The 23,154-nt window shown below is 35.4% G+C and overlaps 1 protein-coding gene across 1 annotated transcript in view; it reads right to left on the bottom strand.

Annotated features, from left to right (window-relative positions):
* The window catches only part of LOC121327512 (dystrophin-like), a 319,147-nt gene that overhangs the window by 38,813 nt on the left and 257,180 nt on the right, over positions 1 to 23,154 (bottom strand). Inside the window, exons 31-38 of the mRNA XM_041271582.1 lie at positions 20,336 to 20,446; positions 17,369 to 17,542; positions 15,960 to 16,115; positions 13,595 to 13,765; positions 6,216 to 6,395; positions 5,526 to 5,648; positions 4,856 to 5,026; positions 1,108 to 1,230 (exon numbers count right to left, since the gene is read on the bottom strand). Of these exons, the coding sequence (XP_041127516.1) occupies positions 1,108 to 1,230; positions 4,856 to 5,026; positions 5,526 to 5,648; positions 6,216 to 6,395; positions 13,595 to 13,765; positions 15,960 to 16,115; positions 17,369 to 17,542; positions 20,336 to 20,446 (1,209 nt within the window). The remainder of the gene's footprint in view (positions 1 to 1,107; positions 1,231 to 4,855; positions 5,027 to 5,525; positions 5,649 to 6,215; positions 6,396 to 13,594; positions 13,766 to 15,959; positions 16,116 to 17,368; positions 17,543 to 20,335; positions 20,447 to 23,154) is intronic.

The raw sequence follows: 23,154 nt of genomic DNA on the forward strand, positions 1-23,154 counted from the left end.
GACTATATAGTGGTAAATATTTTTTTGGTTTTTTTTGTTTGTTTGTTTGTTTTGCTTTTTTTTTTTAACCTTTTGGGTTAAAACATTTTTTTGCAAAATTTAATTAGTGCCTGACCATACTCTTTGTGGTCTCTACTGCACCAAATTGGTAAAACTATTACAAATCAATGCTTTGCCTCCTACATACAAAACCAAAAATCATATAAGAGCTTAATGTACTGTATGCTCTGTAAATCTATTTTTCACTTTGAGAGCAGGTAATGGTTTGTGAGGGCCACTTTACTGCCATTAGTGTGTTCAGGCTTTATGCTCTAAATGCTAAATCATTCTTGACTTTCGTTTATATGTATTACAGCCCTGCTTTTATAAAATAGATCATTGGGGACTGAAGCAGTCCTGTAAAGTGTAAACATGTTATTCTTGGTAGAGCCACAGCTAATGTTTAATTAAATATAAGAATAACAAATCACCAAGCAGATCAACCTTCAGTACCAGGCTTCCTGTTTCAAGACATTCCAGACTGAACAGACACTTAAAGGGCAGGCACCATATGAGGCCCTTGTTACTGTGGTTTCTATTGAAAACGACGGGGTAATTGGGTTGACTGCTGGGCTTTCCAAGAAAGAGAAACAGTCAAAATCTGGTAACAGGTCTCACTCATGACTTGATGTGCTAGTGAAGACATGGGGTTGAGAAACACTTTTTGAGGGTTTTGCAGAGTGCCCCACCCCTTTGTTCATTAATTACTTATATTATGATTTATATGTATATATGACGGCAAAAGCCAATATTTTGTAATTGATTTATTGTTTGGCCGGACGAGCAAGATACTGTCCGCCATAGTATTGTTTGTATTTATATTTTAAAAACCTTGTGAGGATGCGTGACTGACCAGCTACTGATTATTTAACTAGCTGACAGTCACGCACCCTTATTAAACTCGTGCAGACTATGGCCAAGGGGTAATAAAATAATTACTTGCTAGTTACCCCCTCAGCCAGAATATAAAAGCCAACAGCTTTACTTGTTTGAATTTTTTTTTTGGTTTAAATTGTTTTGTTGCTTTCTGGCCGTTTTGAAAGACACCCGCCGACACAGATCATTTACCGCAGCTTTCTGAAAATCCTCTTCTTTCAGGTTCTCTCCTTGCTTAACCTCTGCCTCCAGCTGTTCTAGCCATTTCTGTGCATCTGCGTGATATTGCTCCACTTCTCTGTAGGAAACAGAGGCCTGCAAAGAAGAAAATGAAAAAAAAAAAATTAATACTACGACTGCTACTACTACGCTAAAATATACAAATAATGCTTTTATTCTTCATAGACCAAAATATTCTGGGATTGCAGTTGTTTATCAGTGTTTATATAGATACAACAATTAAAGCAGCATGTCAATAAGCCTGTATCAAATGTCTTGACTAAAATTATACACAGATACAATTAATAGGATAGGATGTAGCAATCGGTTTCCATTATGTACTTGCAACTATTTTTTCTTTTTTCATAATCCGAGAATATTTAATTATGAGACTGACTCAAGCCCGTGGTTCTCCGGTATTTTTTTAAACAGCATGTGTCTGACTTTTCTTTTTTCCTGTATCACTGAGGCGCTAATTTCCTTTTTTATACACCACGTGAGAAAATTGATGTATTGATAGGAGCAGTATTTACAGTATTAAAAATGAGCTCAGACTTCATTAAGGGATAACAAATAACAAATGATGAATGTGGTTCTGTTTGTTAAGGGTTCTAATTTCATACCCACTTGAGGAATGCTTCTTGCTCTGGAGTAAAGAAAATGTGCTTGACTGAACAGAATTTTCCAAGCGCCCAACTTAATAAGTATCTCAAAAACAGACACTGAAATGCTGAACAACAAAATTATATATATACATACACACACACACACACACACACACTAAAGAATCCCATATCTTGATGGGCTGATCCAACTCTGAACAAATGTATAACTAAACATAAATCTGTGCATTGACAAAACATTCTCGGATTATGCTATTCATGTACAACATGTTTTTAATATTTCTACAGTAACAATAATCCAGGGCAATATTAAAAGACCAGCTGCAATAGAACTGGAAAAAACATAGATAATGAAAGCGGATTGAAATAATTTATTAATAAAATCTTTATTGACTGTTTCTAAAAGTATTCATGTATTTTAAAACACACCCATACATTTGAAGCTACATTCTAGAAAGTATTAGTTATGTTATTAATTATTAACAAAGAAAGGACACTGAGAAAAACAAAACAAAACACAATTATCACCTGTATTTACATAAGGTTGATGGAAACAACTTTGCACCATAAATATACCAGTAAATTCGGACACATACCTGTATTTTGTATTTCATTTTTAGAGGAATGTCTTTCCAGCCCCATGATAAAATGCTTGTTGCAGTGTAAATACTAAAATATATATATATATTTTTTTTAAATGGGGATCGGGAAGAGCAGCAATGTAGAACACTAAATTACTTTTCAAATGAAACTACAGAAAATTTGCATGACGCAATTTCTCTGCAATCTATTGGTTTGTAATCGAGTATCACGGACCACCACAAAGAGGTCAGGACTGCAGTAATTGAATAAAACGATACAATACATACTATTACTTTCTTGTAATGCATTTTACATGGTAAATAACATCTTATCCCATAATATTTTAATTTTATTAAGCTTCAGTGTATCATTGGCAGGTTAATTGAAAAGGCATCAAGAGCCAAGTGAAAATATGTTTTTGGTATCGCTTAGCAACCTCCTGTCAGTTTTTAGGGGGGGGGATAATCTAAAGCACACGGGACCACACTTGACATTGCTAATCCCCATACTGTGTTTTTTTAAGTCATCACTACTTCTTCTGGATGTTCTGTTTGCAGAATTTGACATCGAAGTGCCTTTTAATACCACCCTGAGCTGTTGGTTGAATTCTGTCCTACAAGGACAGGTACCTGTAGCACATGTATTGTAGTTTCTGTCCAAGTAAAGGCTAGGCCTAATGATCTACAATGTAAATGCACTAGTACTACGATGACAATGGTTCAGTACAATGTGACAATGGTAGCCCAAGGATAGCTGCATTAATATTAGCCATTGAGATCATTTTACCACAGTGGTAACATTTTCCTGTTTTGACATACCCTTGATATCACAAGAGTATGAACCAACAAACATTAGTAACCATCTGCATTTCCATGATGCAAAATGACTACCAGTGTGCTACATTATCAGGACAACCACTGTGTAACACATGTTTCAAAAACAATATGTGGTACTGCTGTGATCTGCTTATGGTTATACTGAGGCTTATGGAAATATAGTACTTTTATAATGTCAGTATTACAATGCTATTTTAAAAACCTTTTTTTATTTTTTTATTTTTTAATTTTTTTTACAGGAGTAGCATCTAAGAACTTTAAGACCAATGCAAACAATGGTATAGTTGGCTGACACTGGAAACCATTATCCCCCATCTCCTAGTCCTCAATTCTAACCATTAGGCTATGCTTCCCTTTTTCTACTGTAGTAAGAGAAAATAAATAATGAGAAATTCAACTCAGAAAACCCTGAACTGCACTGCTGTACTCATGCTGATGTATTACTCTGCATTTACTCATAATTCCTGAAAATGATGCTGTTGTTTCCCTTTAGTTCCACTCTGCAGTACTGTATAATGATGAAGCAGGTTCGAGTTGTAGCAAAATGTGTGAAATGAAATTCAGGGCCCCAAGAAAGATGATGGCTTTGTCAGGGTGCGCATCCAGGATTATTAATATGATAATATCAACTTTAACAACACAAGATCCATTTGCCATGCCAATACATGTACAGAAAATGTGATATAGGAATGACTGATGTTAAGCTGTGTGAAATGCAGTACAATCTTTGTTTTTAACATAGCTATTTGCTTGAATGATAGATACAGACAAATAGATTGATAGATAATGTAGATAGACAGACATACAGACAGACATACAGACAGACAGACAGACAGACAGACAGACAGACAGACAAATGCAATGGTTCAGGAGCTTGTTAATCTGAGGATCACTCTATCTACTATTAACCCAACTATGTCGATCTCTTGTAACTGTAAAATGATGATTGATTTTTCAAGACTGTTGAAACAATACACTATTTGTTCATGGTGACATTAAAAATCCATATTGTTACTGGAGAAAACAGATTCTCAGTTTACTTATTTATGTTTTACTAAACCAATAATACCTTATTTAATTTATTTGGATTTTTATTGTTCCCCATTGTAGTGTCCAAATAATCCAGTTTCTATTTCTCAAATACCACCAAGCAATGTAACTATATTGATTTTTTAGATTCTGTTACATTCAAAGCTTGTCTATAATTACCCCTTTACTATAACCCTAATATTGACTTGCTGATTAGGGGAAGTGCCAGTAACTCAGTTGAACAGAACAGTACCAACACTGCAGTAAGTAATGAAGCTAGTAAAGTGAAAGTGCAAAAATGTAATTTATATGCCATACTCATTTAGGGGTTTAGACAGTAATCAAGCCTTTTTATCAAACAACATTAAGGCAGTCAAATTGTTAAATCACAAAATATATTTCTGGCTTGAAACCTTGATTTTACTCTAAGGCATTGTCAACAGCTGTAGGCTGCAGCTTGTCCCATGCAAAGGGTTCACTGGAAAACCCTCAAGCAAGTAACCAGCATGTATAGTCATGAATCCATGGTCAGAATGAAGAGCTTTCATGTGTAATTGTAAGAATTGTGATGAATAGAACATCCTCACATTCAAGAAGCCGGAGGTGAGCAACACTTCCCACTTGATCTGCATGACAAGCAGTAGCTCCTACCTTCCCAGTCTTTATCCTGTGTGATAAAGCCTCGAACCGCTGATTAAGCTCTGTCAGCGTGGGCTCTATGACTTCTCTGCAGTGATCGCCACGGTTCTTAATGAGGTCCTGCGCCTGGTCACGCACTACCTCCACCTTCGTACCAATATCGCTCAACTCAGCCTTCAAACACTGGAACCAATCAATGTGAGACAGCGCTTAGGGTTAGTTGTGTACTCCTACTGGCCGTAGAACACAGGCGTTCAACATTTAGAAGGCATGTTTAATCTACACAAATATGTTTTTCAAAGTGGCTGTTTGAGTATAAACATGTATTTTTATATGACATACACTGCATTAATTATAGAATCTCAAAAACTCCCATCAATTTAAAAGCTGCCTAATAATGCAAATATACTGTGGGTAAGCTTGAACGAATTACACTTCACTCTTATTAGCTATATTGGTCCAGAAGTGAAAAAGAAGAACACTGCTGATATGTATATATTTTATTGGATAATCATAGTCAAAATGAATAAACAAGGTTTTCAAGAAGACCCCCCTTTTTTTAGACACATTTTATAATTCAGTGTTGGTCCAGTAAGCAGCATCAACTTCAACTGTTTTATAAAATCGATAAGGATGTTTTTGTTTTGTTTTTTATAATTGACAGCGAGCGAGAGATATTTACCTTTAACACTTCCTCTCTATCGTCCTGCTTTTCTGACTCGTCCAAGAGTATCTCAGCGCGGTACATCCAGGCGGTGATTTGGGCAATGTTCTGATCAAAAATTCCCATCTGCTTCTGATAATCCTGTGTAAGTAAAAGCATATGAAGGAATGCAGATGGGTTCACAGGACTGCCTTTTACTACAAGTGAAAATGTTACCAACTGCCATACCAAGTTCTATTGTTCTTTCCCAGCAAATAAAAAAGAAAGCCTTTCAATCTGGTTGTACTGTACATAAACATAAATGTGTAGGCACACATATATTTTGTATTATTATTATTATTATTATTATTATTGTCTTTGCTGCTTCAGTAATAAAGGTTTACCACAAGCATACTAGTCACTACAATGAATCCCAAGCACTTCCTATATTTCACACTGTGGGGTAACTACCCCACAAAACCCCAATAGTTGCACTTAAAATGCCACAGGTATCAGAATCAGTTAACGAAAAAAAGTTATAGTGACATGAACGTGAATGCTTCAGTCATTCCCTTTGGTGTCTTGCTGTTTAAAAAGCTCTGCCTGTTCCATTGCAAAATTAAATTCTCTTGAAATGTACAGTACATTGATGTACAGTTCTGTTCAATGGCACAAACTTGAATACAACTACAAGGTTTCTAAACGCGCAAGCTGTAAAGCTGTCCTTACCAACAACACGTTTAGCCACTCCTCAGCCCTTGAGGTCACTGCTATCCAATTACAGTTCAGGAGGCTGACTTTGTCTTCTACGAGGTTCTCCTTGCCATGAAGTATAGCCTTCACAGCTTCAGCCAGATCAGAGATATTCTTCAGCTGCTGATGGTGCTTCTCAGTCTCTTTCTGTACAGCCTAGATGGGATGGCAAAAATAGTTTAGAGCACAACTAACATCACAAGATACATACTGATGTTACATATGGAACATGGCTTTCCTGTTATTGTGACCTTAGATCTGTATTTAATTAACTGTTACATTAATATAAGATATGCAAATATTTCCAACTCAAATATAGGCAAAGTGCTGCATCATGGTGCTTTTGTTGTAGGTCTAACATGATCAGAGTGCAGCTGGACTATTGCTGTGAGCTTGAACTACAACACAGGAAGGGTCTGGGTGCCAGGAAGCAGCAGCAACTTTTCTATAGCACAAGAAAGGGGGGGAATCCGTTATATTACTCGTGCTAACAAGAGATAGATACTGCATTTTAAGACGCTGAGGCCCAGATTTATGAAAGGATTGTGTATGTATTACGACTGTAAAACGGGCGCTGAAGGTTCTGAATTCTTGGATGAGATTTATAAAACACTCGCAATGGCATAAACACGCAATTAATACGTGAACTGTGGGGGCAATGTCTCTGTGCGCTTTACACCTTGATGCATATGTAAGTCTGTATATACATATGTAATTCTGGGGTGTTTCGGAATGAAACTGTAAAATTTGGAGGGGATTTTGCAAATGAGGTCTATTAAATATTCCATCTACTTTATTAAAGCTATCGGTAATTGTGGGCCTCGTATTTGTGTGATTATTTTAAGAGCTCTGAAAAGCAGGCGTTTATTTGCCGCAGTCAGACAGTAGGCCATATAAAAGGCAAGGTGATGTGGGAGGCTTGTCTGCAGCAAGGAGACATCGTTTTCAAGGACAAAGAAACATTTAACAACATTTTGCAAAGAGCTCATTTTTTTACCCTTTGATCAAGTCAGTTTGTAAATTTACATTATGTAGCTTTTACGTAGCATATTTACGTAGCTTTTTGCAGTTGGTTTTTCCCCTTTATAACTGATTATCCCTGATTATCCCTGCTTATCCCTCTTTTAAACAACTAGATCATTATCTCCAGTTATAGAATAAGCTATGTTTTATCAGAACCCTTCACAAATGTTAACAGAATTAAATTGGAAATTCTGCTCATAAGCATTCAGCAAGTGCAGAGAATACTGCATATTTATAAACGATTATTAGAAAATGACTGTTTGCTCAAAACCAGATAAAACTACAGAAATGCAAATACCTACAGCAAGCATTTTAAATGGATCTGCATGCAGTAGAATGGTTATATTGAACTTTGCATTTATGTATTTATTTATTTAGAACAAATGTAAAACAATAACCACGTAATTATCTTACAGTATGCCAGCTTTGCTTAATGGTCTTAAAATAGCATACAAATATGTGTGCCCACAGCTTACATAATTCATTTACATGATAACTGTTTTCAACTCCATAGGCCGCTTTAGCATAGTATATACCAGAAATTACTCTACTTATCTAATGGGAAATGGACCCAGCTGGATAGTTTTGACCTTCTAAATTCAAACTAAAACATGTTTTTGTTGACAACTCTTGTGAAACTGTTTACTAAAAAAAAAAAAAAGAAAAAAAAACAACAACAATTTTGAAAATGTTATTTAAATTGGAGAAAAGTACATGATATATATATATTAATTTCATGTACTAGAGGTTTAAGTTGGGTCCCTAGAAATATACTAGGCAGTCTGTCCATTAGTCTCTATGGAAACAAGACTTAAAGTTACCCCAGCAACACACGCAATTGCTTTAATATGAACACAAAATAAAAGGTAAAAACAAGATTTGCAGGAATGCAGCGTTTCAGAATGGTAAGTGAAACTTAAGTTTCATTAATTGACCACTCTAACCATGGTAAAATTATGTATTAAAAAGAACAAAAAATTATTTGGAGGTAGCCCCTCTTTTTATTAAGTAAAAGCCAGAATGTTAAGGATGGTAACCTACATATTACATGTTAGGCATTCAAGTGCTGCCAGACACATTTATTTCAAAATAGAAATGTGTGAACTTCCAAGCAGAAAAGGCAGAACCCATCCAGTTATCAGATAATTTGACAAATCACCTTCCCTTTATAGAGTATTTCAGGAAACTATAATAACTGTCTAGTGATACAACTGGCTCAGTTCTCATATTGTGAAGCTAAATACCTGCTTATGCTGTGCAGCACAGATACAAAACTGCAAATTCTATGCAGCATGATCTTAACAGTTGGTGTTGAATCAGTTGAACTTTGAATTCTGTTCAAATTTAATACAGCTCAAGTTTAATAATCTAATGTCCTAAAGTCTTTTAACATGACATGCTCTATATATATATATATATATATATATATATATATATATATATATATATATATATATATATATATATATATATATATATATATATAGAAGGACGGACTATTCATCATTAGTGTCTTGTCGCGTCTCCGGGTGGAGGACTAGAAAAGCCTTGCAATGTATAAACAGCTAGTTGAGAATGCACACACCAACTTGGTTGAGATTGTCCTTGTTTTTAGTGTTCACATGAAAGAAGAAAATAACATTAATCTTGTTTTAGCTGTGTGAATCACAAACATCACAAAACAACTGCATGTGGCTTGTCAATATCAGAGGCAAAATCAGTATATTAAGACTGAAATAAACTTTACAAGCTTCACATAATTTTGTCGCAATTGACACAACCGGTCAACTTTCTTTAACAACCAATTAAAGAAAGTACAGGCTGTTTAATGTTCAATTAACATGCATTTGCAGCTCAAATTGAGATTTAGGGTAAAAATATAGAACACGAAAACTATTTTCCAAATTCTTTTTTTTTCTTGAAAACAAATACATTTATGCTGGTGACCTACTGTGCAGGCTGGCGAGTGGATAGAGGCCCAGAGACAGACTGCAGTTCAAAAAAAAATAACTATTTTATTATAAATAAAACAAAAATAAAGTGCACAAGGGCAAAATAACAGATACTCAAACACAAATAAAGCAAAAACAAAACTCACAAAAATGTTTCCAGGCTGGGCAATGCCTTCACTGGATTTAGAAAATTAAAACAAACACCAACCTGCTTCCTCAGCTCCCTCCCCCCAAATGAGAAGCAGAGGCCTCCTTTTATATCAGGTGGCTGGGCGCTGATTGATTAATCAACCTAATCAACTAATCAACCCCAGCCACCTGAACATAATAAACCCAGGCAGAAGTTAACCCCATCCCTGCTAAAGAGCAGAGCTTTGCTCTGCCACACCTACATTAAGCCGAAATGAAACAGATCCATTAACATGACAAGCAAGAAGATAGCAGGTGTAAAATGCCAACGAAATAACTGTTAGTTGCAGTCTCTGCTACACACATTGACATTTTCTAACAGAGGCCATAATGATACTTTTTGTATTGATCTATCTGCCTTTTCCTGACATTCCTGTATACATATAGTGGTAAACAGCATATAATAGTAATTCAGACTTCTTAAATAGTAGAACAAAGCTGGCTATCTTCAGTACAAGATACATATACCGGTACTGTAAAAGATAAATATAATGCTAGGATAGGAGGCAGATAGCAGAGGGTAAAGTGTGACTCTCTTTATTAAATTATTTGTCAGCCAAAACAAGAGCTAAATTTCGTGGTGCACTATTTTCTCCAGTGGCTGTGTGACTATATGAACAACTTCAACTAAAGTGCTAGTGTTTATATTAAGGCTGTCTTCATCTGGGAAACCTGCTGTGCGTAAATTTACTTTTAATATAATTTTCATTACCTTGCATAGCACACAACAAAGGCAGGATTTACAAATCCATCTGTTTTAAAAACTTTTATATATATATTTTTTTTAATCATGCCCAATTGAAAATGATTAAAACTGCACTCTTTTCAATGTTCTTTAAAATTGAAAAACGAGTTTTCTTTGTTTCAATTTTACAGTGTATTGTGGCTTTCTAAGTTTACAAATAGCATTTAGACTTTTCGTACAGGACTAAAAATCACCACACAAATAGATGGATTCTGAATTTTTACCGACATTGGTGAAATTTAGACCTGTGCGAACAGTCCATTTCACAGATAAGTTTCTCAGATGTGGTCCAATTTTGTTATAGGACATCGGGACCTGTAAAATGTAAAACCTGGCATCCTGAGCATTGCCATGGTATTCGCTGTAAAGCAATACCAGCCTTTACAATAAACCACAATATAATATTAAAATTGGTAGATCTGTCCTGAGATTCTACAGTTCAGTAAACTACAGTTATGATTAGGCATAACCAAACTGGGGGTCGGGCGATAATACAAAACATAACTGGCGGCTCTTAAAAATGTATGCTTTGAACGGTGCATTTGAAGATATGTATGCAAATACATATCACTCAAGGGACAAAATGGTTATTCTAGCCTTTGGAAAAGAAGGTACAATGAAATGAGTTATTTACACCTGGCTCACAGCTTTCAAATCAGGGACAAAAGCGCCTTCTGTGGCCACAACATTGCATTTCATTTTGAATTTACCGACTTTTCATCTGGGAGGTTACTAGACGTCCTCTGTTTTCAACCAACTCTGAGGTAACCTGGTTTTTAGTCCTGTGCGAATCATGCAAGACTGCTTTTGCGAGATTAGATTTCCTCTAATCTGAATCTGTGGTTGTTCATCTATGGGCGGGGACTGGGTCTGTGATGAACTGCTTAGTTGTAACGGTGTGAATTTCTCTCAACATACGATTTTTGTGGACCTATACTTAATGCCACCCCCCCACCCTCACCCTCCCAAAAAAAAGGTGTGTTTCCAGATTATTACCAGCACATTCTGCCAATCGCTTTACAAATAATTGAATTGCTGCTAAGAAATGTATTGAATCATTATTCTGAGGACATGTTTTTTTTTTTATTAAAGTACTCAAATAATGATTTTATTTGGAGTTCTCACATATTCAAGTACTCTAGTCTAACTCACAATTACTTAGTTGTCAGCTTATGGAGTTATAAGCCTTAGCTACCAAGTAAATGGAGGATATTTCAATCTTTACCAAAACAGTAACCTGCCCCAAAATCTGTCCTTTGAGGCTATGATTTTCAGAACAAAAGTACAATATGGAAATTATGTATACTGGAAAATGATCATAGACCACCAAAGCAAGCAGAAATATGAATATGGTTTTGTTTGAACAGCTACAAAAGGTTAATTTGTATTATCTAGAAATCACCATATGTGACTGCATACTGTAAACACAAACATACACACACACACACACACAAATTCTCAGGTGTAGGGTGATGTGGACTGATGTTCATCTCGAAGCATCTTCCAATTCTGTGCATTTTGACAAAGAACAGCAGGAAGACAAGCATTGAAAAAAAAAAAAAAGATGAACAACTGGAAATCACCAAAATGGAATAACTGAGTCAGTCTGACAACAGATAGTTCATATGTCTTTTGATGCAGCTTAAGGCTTAGAGGATAGGCACTGTGATATGTGGCACATTAGGAAATAAAACCATTTAACTGAAGCAGCCATTTAACACTCAGAAAGTACAATTAATTGAGATGGAACACATTTACAAGGGCATTTAATTAAAATGCATTAGGAAAACATTTTAAAAAAGGAAAAAGTGTTGTTTTTTTTTTTTATCATAAAGGATACATTATATGCTTGCTTTATATAAACCTTTATAGTTCAACCGCTATATTAGGAAGGTATTATTTTGATGATTACAAAGCACTGCATAATCATTAAAGTTAATAGCAAAACGAAAATAACATGCGACGCCTGCATGAAGGTTTCACTTCCACAAGAAACATTTCAGTTTATTCTGTTCAGCTACATTTTTGTTGATTGAGACAAACCATGAGCCAGACTGCTCTAATCAACATCTGGGCCAACGGTACAATCTAGAGCAGCTTGGACGGAAGCATCCGTAACATGCTGCTTCCGGGGCATTGATACGCGCGTTGTGTACTTGTCAAAAGCAGTGTGAAATCGCATACCTGACCCGCCTGACCCGGGTAGAGCATGCCAGTGTGAAAGGGGCATAAGTGTAAGCTAATATAAAACACATTAACTTTGTTCCAGTACCATAGTCTAACAAGGGTACTGGAAAGTACAATATGTAATGATCTAGGGAATGGAGACTCCAATTGATAAAATGTTGTGGCAGTAAGTTTATATATATATATATGGAATTTTATTTTTTTGTAAATACTGGTATGTTTTTTTTTTTTGTAAATCTCCATTCAAGCACATGCTCTACCAAGAAATACAGAATCTAAAAATTAAGTGTAAAAATACAATTTAAACATAAAGTCTACATAAAATATATAATGGAAAAATAGTAAAAATAAATAAATAAACAGTGACTTTTGACATTGCATCAGTGTCGCCTCTGGTGTGCATTGTCATTTTCAAAGCAATAAATCTCATCTCAGTGGTGTGTGCAGCCAAAAAGCTCTTAAATTACTGACTGAAAGCAGGGCTGGTGACTGGCAGGCTACACTCCAAGTGAATTTGAAGCACAGTGAATTCTCACTTCAGGCTCTTAAAAAAATCTGACATTTCCAACACAACGCAGAACAAGATCACAGAATGAATCAGAGCTGCAGAGAGATTGAGGCGCATTACAGACTGTGTAGGATAGAGTAGGAGAAAATGTTGACCTGCAATGGGGTTTCACCACGAAGGCTTGATTTAAAAGTCGAAAAGCAACAATTAGCCTCGCAGTCACAAATACATCTCGCTGTGGTACTACAAGAAAACATCTCACAGCAGGCTGATAAACAGGAAGACCTTTTCAATACAAAATAAAGGCAATATTTAATTTAAATGTAATTCTTTACATCATTCAGTAAATCAGTATGGGGGCTTGCTTCATTCATTTGAAGCTCCATGGAACATGTTTTTGCTGCTGTTGGTGGTGTATTTGTTTTTGTACTCATATTCAGTTGACTAGTTCAAAGCATTTCTGTTTATTGAACTTTTCATTGATTTAAAAAAAAAAAAAAAAAAAAAAAAAAAAGCCCAGTCTCCTACAAAGACATTCAATGAGCACTCCCGAGGTACGGATGAGATGAAAGACGGCTTCTCCTTAACACTGATTACATTTTGTATGTCAATTTGAAGTTTGTATTCATTTAAGAACACACTGTTGGTTTATAATGCACTGCAGGCAGAACTTTTTCTTATAAAATAAGTCTGACAAGATGTGTTTCTTTAACTACCTGCTAGCCTATCACATTTAAAAAGCCACTCGTACCTTTCCCCATGCAACCTCAGCGTCCAAATTAGTGGGCACCCCCTCCACTGCAGACCGCTTTGTCAGCTCTGTATCCGTCGCCGCCAGCCATTCGGTCAGAGCATTCACCTCTTTCCTCAGCTTCCGGGACAATTTCAAACACTTCTCCAGGTCTTGCTTCCCTTCCGTCACCTGCACATGAAACATGAACAGTGCTTACCAGCATGTTGTAAGGTGTGCTTGTGGTAAGTTACAATAGTCCTACAATGAGCTGGGAAATATTCTCTATTATTTTAGTGCTACTACTGTTTTACAGCAGCTGATCCTATAATTTAAAGGTTCCCTGCTTAAAGCTGGCGTGCCCCACAATAATTTTCAGTTTTACACCAAACTGTGCTTTTTCTCTTGACATACTCCAACCATCTATATATTGGCTTTCAGTCTACACTATATATGGCTAGAACATGGACTGATGTATAACATACTTCAGGGTGTGTACGATTGTTCTGTGTTTCTTTATTTGCCTATTGACAGCTTTTTAAAAAAGTTATACTCATAGGCCTGGTGTTTTACACAATTCAGCTCATACAATCAAACCTTTTGGAATTTGTAAAAACAAACAAACAAAAAAAAAACCTTAATGTGGCACTACAAAGCATTATTACTGTATTTTTTTTTTCAAAGCAACTTCTAGGAACAATAGGTTTACTACTAACAGAGAGAAACATCTGCAAATAGCGCTAGAAAAATAAATAACTAAATTATTCACACACCTTAGCATTCGTAAAAACAAAAACATTGCCTAGTGGCATAATTTAAAATGTGCAATTTTGCTAACCAAAAACGCAATTTCTCAACATATTTCACAAAACAGACTGTAGGATTTTACTTTTTCAGGTATCTACAAATAGCTAATAGTCAAGCAATACTGCCACCTGCAGCAGACTTGTGTTTCAAGATACTGAGACAAGGACAACATAATGTGATCATTGAGAGCTACGATTCCAAGTTCTTTTCACAACGTCCACAGATGAATAGTGTGTTAAATTATTAGCATTGAAGCATTTATAACTCAGCATGGCTAGGCTGTCCAACTTATTTAATGGTACTGTATTGTATTTGACTAGCATATTGTGCAGCCAACAATTACAGTTGATGATTTCTCAGCAAAGAAAACAATATGGGCTATAGTACAGTAGTTGTATTTGGATGTAACATTTGTAAAGCATTATCATGCTGGAAATTTCATTGGAGACTTTTGAAATTGTAAACATTTGTATACAATGTTTTATGAAGAAGATTTTGAATTGTGAGCCTTTTTTTCTGTTCCAGTGGAAGTATAAGCCATCTAAAATGAAGGATGTAGTATCAGATACTAGCAAGTAAAAATGTGTATTTTATTTTATTTATTTTAAAAAAGCAGCCATCTGTTGTAAACTGTTCAATCCCTTGAACCACCAACTGACATCACAGAACCACTCCTGAAAAGATGCACATACCACCTTCAACCAATCTATGCCAGTATGCTTTACAATGGTGATTTTGGATTCAGAGAAACACCTGTTAAAGAGTCTTCAAGAATACCAGAGGATTTTTTTTATGTGGGCATTTTAATTATGTACTTTTTTTTAAGAGGCAACATGTGTAGTACTATACCACTGTCCTTTCTATATAGAAGACATCAACAGCATTATTATAAATAAATAAATTACACATTTTGTAAGTAAAAATAAAGACATGTTTATTCTTCTGTTGTCTGCGAATTTGTAATCCGTAAGCATAAGTCCAGCACCATTCGATTCCAGTGCCAGCGTTTATTAAATCCAGGCATCTCCATAATGCAATTTGTGGAGTCAAGCGTGCCTTAATGCAGCTCTGGGACTAGAATTCTTCATTGGAAAGCATAATCAAGGGTCACTTCAATGTCTCTCTTCACTTACAGTACAGATTAGCTGTGGCTGTTCTGCTGTCCCCATTAGTTATCTCCCTTTTTTCTCATATAATTTGCAGGACAACAGGTCCCAAGACAAATTACTGTGCAGTGTCAGAGAACTGCTTCCAGCGAGAAGTGTGCAAAGTGCAAAAACGATGTGCATTTTGTTGTCTAAACCATGGATCCCAGGATATTAACAATGGCTGCTCAATCAGTGCGAGAGACAGAAATAGATCAGAATAAATTAAGATCTGACAATTCAGCACTTGATATACATTAGACTGAGGACAGTGTGGAAGGAAGTGCAAACTGAAAGCTGATGAATTCACAGCATGCTGTATACTCCTGTAGCAAAATGAATAGGATACTACTACTACTACTACTACTACTAACAATCATCAGCATCAACGTCATTGTCATCATAATAATGGTCATGATTGAAAATTCACTTACCTGGGCACCCATTTCATTGTACTGCACTTTCAAAGCTGTGAGTCTCTCATCCAGCTCTTTGGGGTTTTCAGTCTGCTGCTTCTGAACAATCTGGCGTCCAGTCTTTATGACTGTCTCAACTTCCAACTTCACCTCACTCAAATTTTTGTACAATTTCTAGTAAAAAAAAAAAAAAAAAAAAATAGAATATAGAATATAGAAGACTGTGTAAACTTACCAAACAATATTCTTAAGTACCGGTACTAGGAAGGTGAGAAGCTCAAGTCACAGTATGCAAAGAAAATGATATGTTCTTAAAATATGCCAGTTTGTTTGTTTCTGACTTGTTTTATTCCTCTCAGTAAATGCGTCTTTGCACATGTTTCAAACTATGTCCAAATAAGTGTGACCTGGGTTACTAATTATTTTTGTGAACGTAGTTAATTTCATTTTAGGTGTTTGGTTTTCATTAGTTTGTCAAAATGACCTGCCACTTAAGGATTTATTGCATGCAAACAACGTGAAAGCAAAATTGTTTTACAGTAATTTGCCTCACTGCTTTTAATAACTGGTTCCTCAGAATAAATATACATTTTAATTTGACATATTTATCATATATTTTAAAACCAATTATAAACACCACGTTTTAAGGTAACGATTACCAAGGCCAGCTTTGAGTTCTAACCAGGTTCTAACAATGGCATTATTTTAATTAAATTCATTAAGCACATGCATGGAAATACTGATTTCCAAAGAGACTATGCTAATTATTCTGAAATATAAACATATGTATTTATTGTAGGACCTAGTTGCAACTAAAAACCTGGACAGTTTACAGCCAGTGTATTATACCTCTGCCAGATTGTTTTTTCATGCATATTCCCTTACCAATTAGGAAATACTTTCTCATTACAAACAAATTGCTTCAAATACACACAAACTTAAACTTGAAAAGCTGGAATGAATACAGCTTCTGCTCATTGAAACATCAGAATAAAACTTAAATATTAATTTCGCATTCCCAAAGCAGAAGAACAAAGAAAGAGAGAGATTGATATTCTACAGATCTACAGTATGTGGGTAGTTTCTAAATACTGAAAGACAAGGATAAATAACTTAGTTTCAAGCATCCAGAAAACCTATATATATTAACTAATATTCCTAAGTGCACCCTATCGTAATTCTTTACTGGTACCATAAAATAAGCTGACTTAGAAACTGTGAATGCAGTTTATATACTGGTGTTTTGTAATGGTGTAGGAAAGGTTTTAAGAGCAGCATGTTTCAGTTAAATGTTGCTAAAGTTGTTAAGAATGCATTTGATCTTGAAACACCAATTCCAGGTGAGATTTATTTATTCAATTTTACGGTAGTTTCTTTTAATTATTTTAACTGTGGGCTGCATCTTTTGCTAATGATTCCTTTCGTACCATGCATTGATCCAGCTGTGACTGCAGAACATCCTGCTCCACACTTTTCATCTCCAACAATGGCAACTGGGTCTTCACATCATCCAGAGTCCTCTTACAATCCAACAGGCGTTGCTCAAAGTTCACTGGCTTCTGGAACAAGCGCAACTTCATGGAGACTTCCTGTAGCTTTTTCTGCAAAACAACAAATCTCAAAATTGTGTTCAAAACATCAAGTATGAGCTAATGCATGTTTTTTTTTTAACAGAATCATTTTCAAAGGCAAAAACAGAACGCTTTGAATTGTATACTTCAAAATGGTCTAGCAACAAAAATGTTGTAAGTTAGTCACTGGCTGGTTTAAAGTCAGAATATTCTTCCCTCCTTGTCACTTTATGTATACAGTACTTACATTAAAGACATTGAAAAAGCCAACTAGTAAAAACCTATGTTGAAGAACTGTATCTGTTTCCTTCAGTATTACTAATTGTATACTTACTGTATGGCCTATATTCTTAAACCATTTCTGGTTTCAGGAAAGAAAATGATGTGTATGTGTGTGTGTGTGTGTGTGTGTGTGTGTGTGTGTGTGTTACAGATAGATATATATATAGATATATATATATATATATATATATATATATATATATATATTATATATATATATATATATATATATATATATCAAGTTACACTCACAAAAAAGAAAACAACTAACATTGATTTATGTAATTGTATTTAACATAAATGCAGCAGGATTACTAGGGCAATCCCGTTATTCTGACTGATAATAGATTTGTCTAGTCATTTAAAAGCAAAGGAATGCCTTACGAAAATATGCTTCACTTCGAAGTGAATTTGACAGTCCTAAAAAATCAGGATGTTATACAGAAAGTCATTGCTACATGTCTTTCAGTCGCGACTGTCTATGTCTTCATCAGCGCTGTATAGAAGATACAGCTAGTTTACATATCTCAACTTAAACTTTCTTTCGGACTTTTGTACTTGGAAACATGAACCTAACAAAACAAATTTCAGTAAGTCATTCAGGGTGTACGGTGCCAAAGTGTTTCACCAGCTCTGTGTTTGTGACAATGGTGTCTATTACCCGATTATACTAATATGTTAAACTCAATATCTAAACTCAAATTAAGATTTGCAATGTGAACAATAAAGCTCTTAATAAGCACAGTCTTTAAATAAAATTACATTTTGTATTAAAGATGTTTAGTAGTTCTCCTGCCTTCTAAAGGAAAGAAAGAAAAAACTGAAATCATCATTCTGACATCACATTGTTTTGAATTATGAAGATTTCTTGAATAATCAGAGCCTCTCAGCACTGCATATCAATCATTACATCGGTCAATAAAAATAAAGCCAAAAAATACCTAATAGACAGTGGGTTAATTGAATGTCATTTCCTTGGTATTATTGAATTAAGAAGAAAAAAAGGTGGCTTACAAGAAGGGCTAGTAACGGTTTAGATTCCTCAGAAGGCAGACCAGTATTACAAATACAAAGAGTTGTATCTAGATATTAATGCAAATTAATATCAAATATGGGTTGAGGAATAGTGGGGGCTTATTCATAAGACAGTAAGTGTGTGTTCATGATTATTTCATGTGTACTAAGGGACATGTTATGAAGTCATGAAAAGTCTGTTGTATGCTTGTGACTTTTGAATTCAAAAGGAATTGTATTTGAAATCAGTAGGAAATCATGTGTTAGATACATTGGAATTACAGGCACTTATTTTAAAGTGTTACCCATCATACTGAATCATTCTATGGTGTTATGCACTAAAATATCTTAGTAGCTCACATGCTCGAGTTTGTTAATTATTCCCATTGGCAACTGTCAAGAAAGGAATTGCCAGATAAATAAAACCTGGGACAATATTGTGGACGCAGTCACCCCTGTCAATGATAATGAATAAACCTTTCAAATACTGTAGACACCTCTCTTTTAAGAGCTATTAAGCATGGGTTATTTATTAACGGTGCCTGGGATTGTGTTCATTCCTCCTATTGACAAACAAATAAACAGTTGTCTTCTTAATGAGTATTTCATAGAAGTATTTGATGATTTTGTTCTAAGCAGTTCTGCAGCTTTAGCTGGTTTTCATCCCTCTTAATGTAAACTGTATCGAACTTTTTTTTCTATTTAATGCATCCATTATAGATTCAATGTTTGTCGAATGGGCTGGATTGTGAACCGCCCTCCATTTAAACAAGCACATAAAATATGACGAAGAGGAGTGAACAGCTTCTTTATCTCCCTTAATACCATTCCTTTAAAATGACTGCTGCTCTTACTCACTGTAGCAGCATTTGGTGACACTGATACACACAAACACAAGTTTACTGCACAAGGTGGAAATTAATGAAGGCAAAAGGACAGCACTCGTGCTAGCAAAAAATGTTATAAGTTAGTAACTAGCTGGTTTAAAGTCAGAATAGTCTCACCTTCTTGTCACTTTATGTATACAGTACTTACATTAAAGACATTGAAAAAGACAACTAGTAAAAACCTATGTTGAAGAACTGTATCTGTTTCCTTCAGTATTACTAATTGTATACTTACTGTATGGCCTATATTCTTAAACCATTTCTGGTAATGAAAGAAACGTCTTAAAAGGTGTAATAAAATAATGTTTGAATTACATTTCCGTACCTCTTACTATCATAGGTCCTTTACCGCTCTTATTGCTGTTGAGTTTGGTCTTTTTCATTTATTGCTGCTTTATACTGCCATAATGTACTAGACTTACAGAATTGTATATGATCTCACCCATCCCCATATAGTTTTCACTAATGTGAAGCATAGGACACAAGGCATTTAACGCTCAATGGGGGAAGTAAACTTTTAGAGCTGTGGCACGAAAAGCAAGGGGCCTCTGTGGACGTGTTTAAGTTTATGAGCGTGGTCATTATGAGACCTTTAACCAGTATTCAGCATGTTCTTGTTTTGTGTCCATTGCTACCGTACCTGTGTTACGTCAATCTGTGAAATGACTCGCTCAGAAGTTTCCTTTGCAAGCTTTCTCTTTTTCATTTCGTCCAGGCTGCTTTCATGGCTGCTCAACTCAGACTGGATTTTCTTTAAAAGAAACAAACAAACAGCAGATAAATACATGAACAAATACATAAGCATGTGTTGACAGGTTAGTAGTAAAAAGCAATATGACTTCCTGAACAGTATTTATTTACCCATCAAACTCATTTAGTTGAGATATTTTCCACTGGGGCTCAATTGTTAATACTACTAGCTAATTTAAACCCAGACCGGGGAGGTAAAACCATGTACAAGTATAATTAAATAATGGATCAAAACACAGAAAACGAAAGTTTCAATCAAAAACCAAACAGTACAACCAGTGACCACAAACTATATGAAATACAGGTAACACTTTACTATAATACAAAAAATGTAATGTACATATGTCTGATATATGTAACACATTCTTACTTCATATGCACCACATTTCTATTCACATTCCACACATTCCATACCTTATTAATACACAAATTATTTACATCATAAACAGGCATTTATTTTAAATTCTTTACATATTAATGAGCTCAACGAGCTCAGACTAAATAAAAGAAAAAAGCTTCACACATCTTTTCCCCCTAAATCTTTATTGCTTCTCTTGCCTTCTGTAATTTAGAAGAAACAGTGTATTAACTTGATGGACAAGGATTTATGTTAAAACAGCTGAAGCACATTTTGAAACCATAATACAGATGGAAACAGAGGTCCATTTTATACCTTTTATTTGTAATCTACTTTCAAAAAGCAATTCATGTTCTCTGTAATCGTCTCCTCTTTGTCTACCCACCCTAATCAGTGTGACTGTTGGTGCCGAGATAGACAGAAGTGATGGTCTGTTTCAACACGATAATAAACACCTGTATGAGGAAGCCAGTGCACCCTCTTCATCCCAGGAGTACAGCCTGCACTCACTGAAGTGTGCCATCTTTCTCGTTACAAAAGCCCTTTTCTTTGCCACTCCACAGTGCTTTGGCATCACAACAGCATATTAACACCACTCCATAGGCCCTTGATAGTGTAACAGCAAAATGAATAGTTAGTCTAAGCTAAGTAGTTATCAGATGTTTCTGCTCTGCAGCAGAGATATCAATGATCTCCAGGGAGCTAAGTGTAGGTTTACCCAGAGTGCACTGTGCACAGCCTGAAGACTTATAAAGAGTGCATTAATCCACAGCTGTCATACAGGCTTGTTATACAGAGTTTTTAATTTTACAAGTCACTGAACAAGCTACCCATATACACAGAATTACTCCCTTACACTTACTTCAAGTAGATTGCATCCATCCCAAATACAAGTTTATATTGTCTTATAAATCTTTTTACAACCAACTACAATATTTCCTGATATTTATTAATGCTATCAATATAGTTTCATGTCATTAGCCAACATTTTCTAAAAACTTCAAAAGGGAAAATATGATATGCCACTGGACATTGTTTATAACTCTTTGGGTACAAATGTATGTTGTTTGGAATATGCCAACCAGATAAAAATGGTAGTTATGCATTTTTGCTCATTTTGAACAGCACCAATGCATAGAGAATGATTTCAATCATCTTGCAGGGTTACTGAAACACAGTTTTGCCACCTGTTAGTGACTTTAGGGTCTGGGATTAGGTTAAAGGATTTAAGGTTAGGATTAGGTTTATGTATAGATGTTCCTGGAGAATTTGCCTCCAGACATAGCAAGCAAAGTGTGTGTGCCAGAACAAATACGGATTCCCTATTAAAACTTAAGCTACTTTTGTTTACTGTAATGACCATTGCTTCCCCTGGAATTTCGTACCCCGTTCTATGGACTGGAGTTACAGTAGATATTATAATGGCAGTCAATGTGAACATCCTCAAAAAGACATCACCTGTGAATACAGAATACATGAACCAGTGTTTGTGAGTGCACCAGGTAACTACTTTAGAATTCCACATGGTAGAGATTTTAATACTTGAGTGAGACTGCTGTTTCTACTGCTAACCATCTGAACCAGCAAGGTAACCAGGTGACATTTGATTCATTGAAGAGTAATCACATTTACCAAAACAAAGGGGGTGGATAACGGCAGCAGTGCACTGCATAGTATCATTCTATGGGAAGCAGAAAAAGAACACATAAGCTTTTATGTCATTCTTGTTTCAGCATTATCATTGGACTGCCACAAGATGGTGCGTGAGCCACATGGAAAATAAATATCAGCCTGTTTCTCAAAGTAAAGTTAAATTGCCACAGAGGTAAAACCATGTCTTAGATTAAATGTTTTTAATTTCAATGGCATAGCTGTCAGAGCTGTGTCCACACAATCTCACACAATCATTTTATCCCATGAAGATCTATAACGGTTAAAGAATCCGAGGAAATCATTGCAAGATTTACATAAATTACATTTAGCGTGTCGTAGTAAATTACCTGTTTGTTTGGTGTCTATACTTAATGACTAGAACCATGGAGTGACTTAAATACGAGCCACACACGACTGAATTGCAAAATACAGCCTGTAAGGCTAATGTTAACATTGTAAGTAAACTCGTTTTCAGCAATTACAGTGATTAAAGGCACTATGATAAAGTGAACAATTTCTCCGCCGCATTAAATTTTCAATTACAGAATTTTCTTTCTCGTTTCGTTACCTGTAGGTTTATTCAGCTTTAGTCTTTTGCCTAAAAAAGCAAGCACCACCTTTACCACTGATAAAGAGTCTGCATTGTACGGCCTCTGGTGCTGGAGAAAGGTTTAACACATTATCTGGTACTTGTTTCA

Source organism: Polyodon spathula, chromosome 15, assembly GCF_017654505.1.
Source record: "Polyodon spathula isolate WHYD16114869_AA chromosome 15, ASM1765450v1, whole genome shotgun sequence".
Lineage (NCBI taxonomy): Eukaryota > Metazoa > Chordata > Actinopteri > Acipenseriformes > Polyodontidae > Polyodon > Polyodon spathula.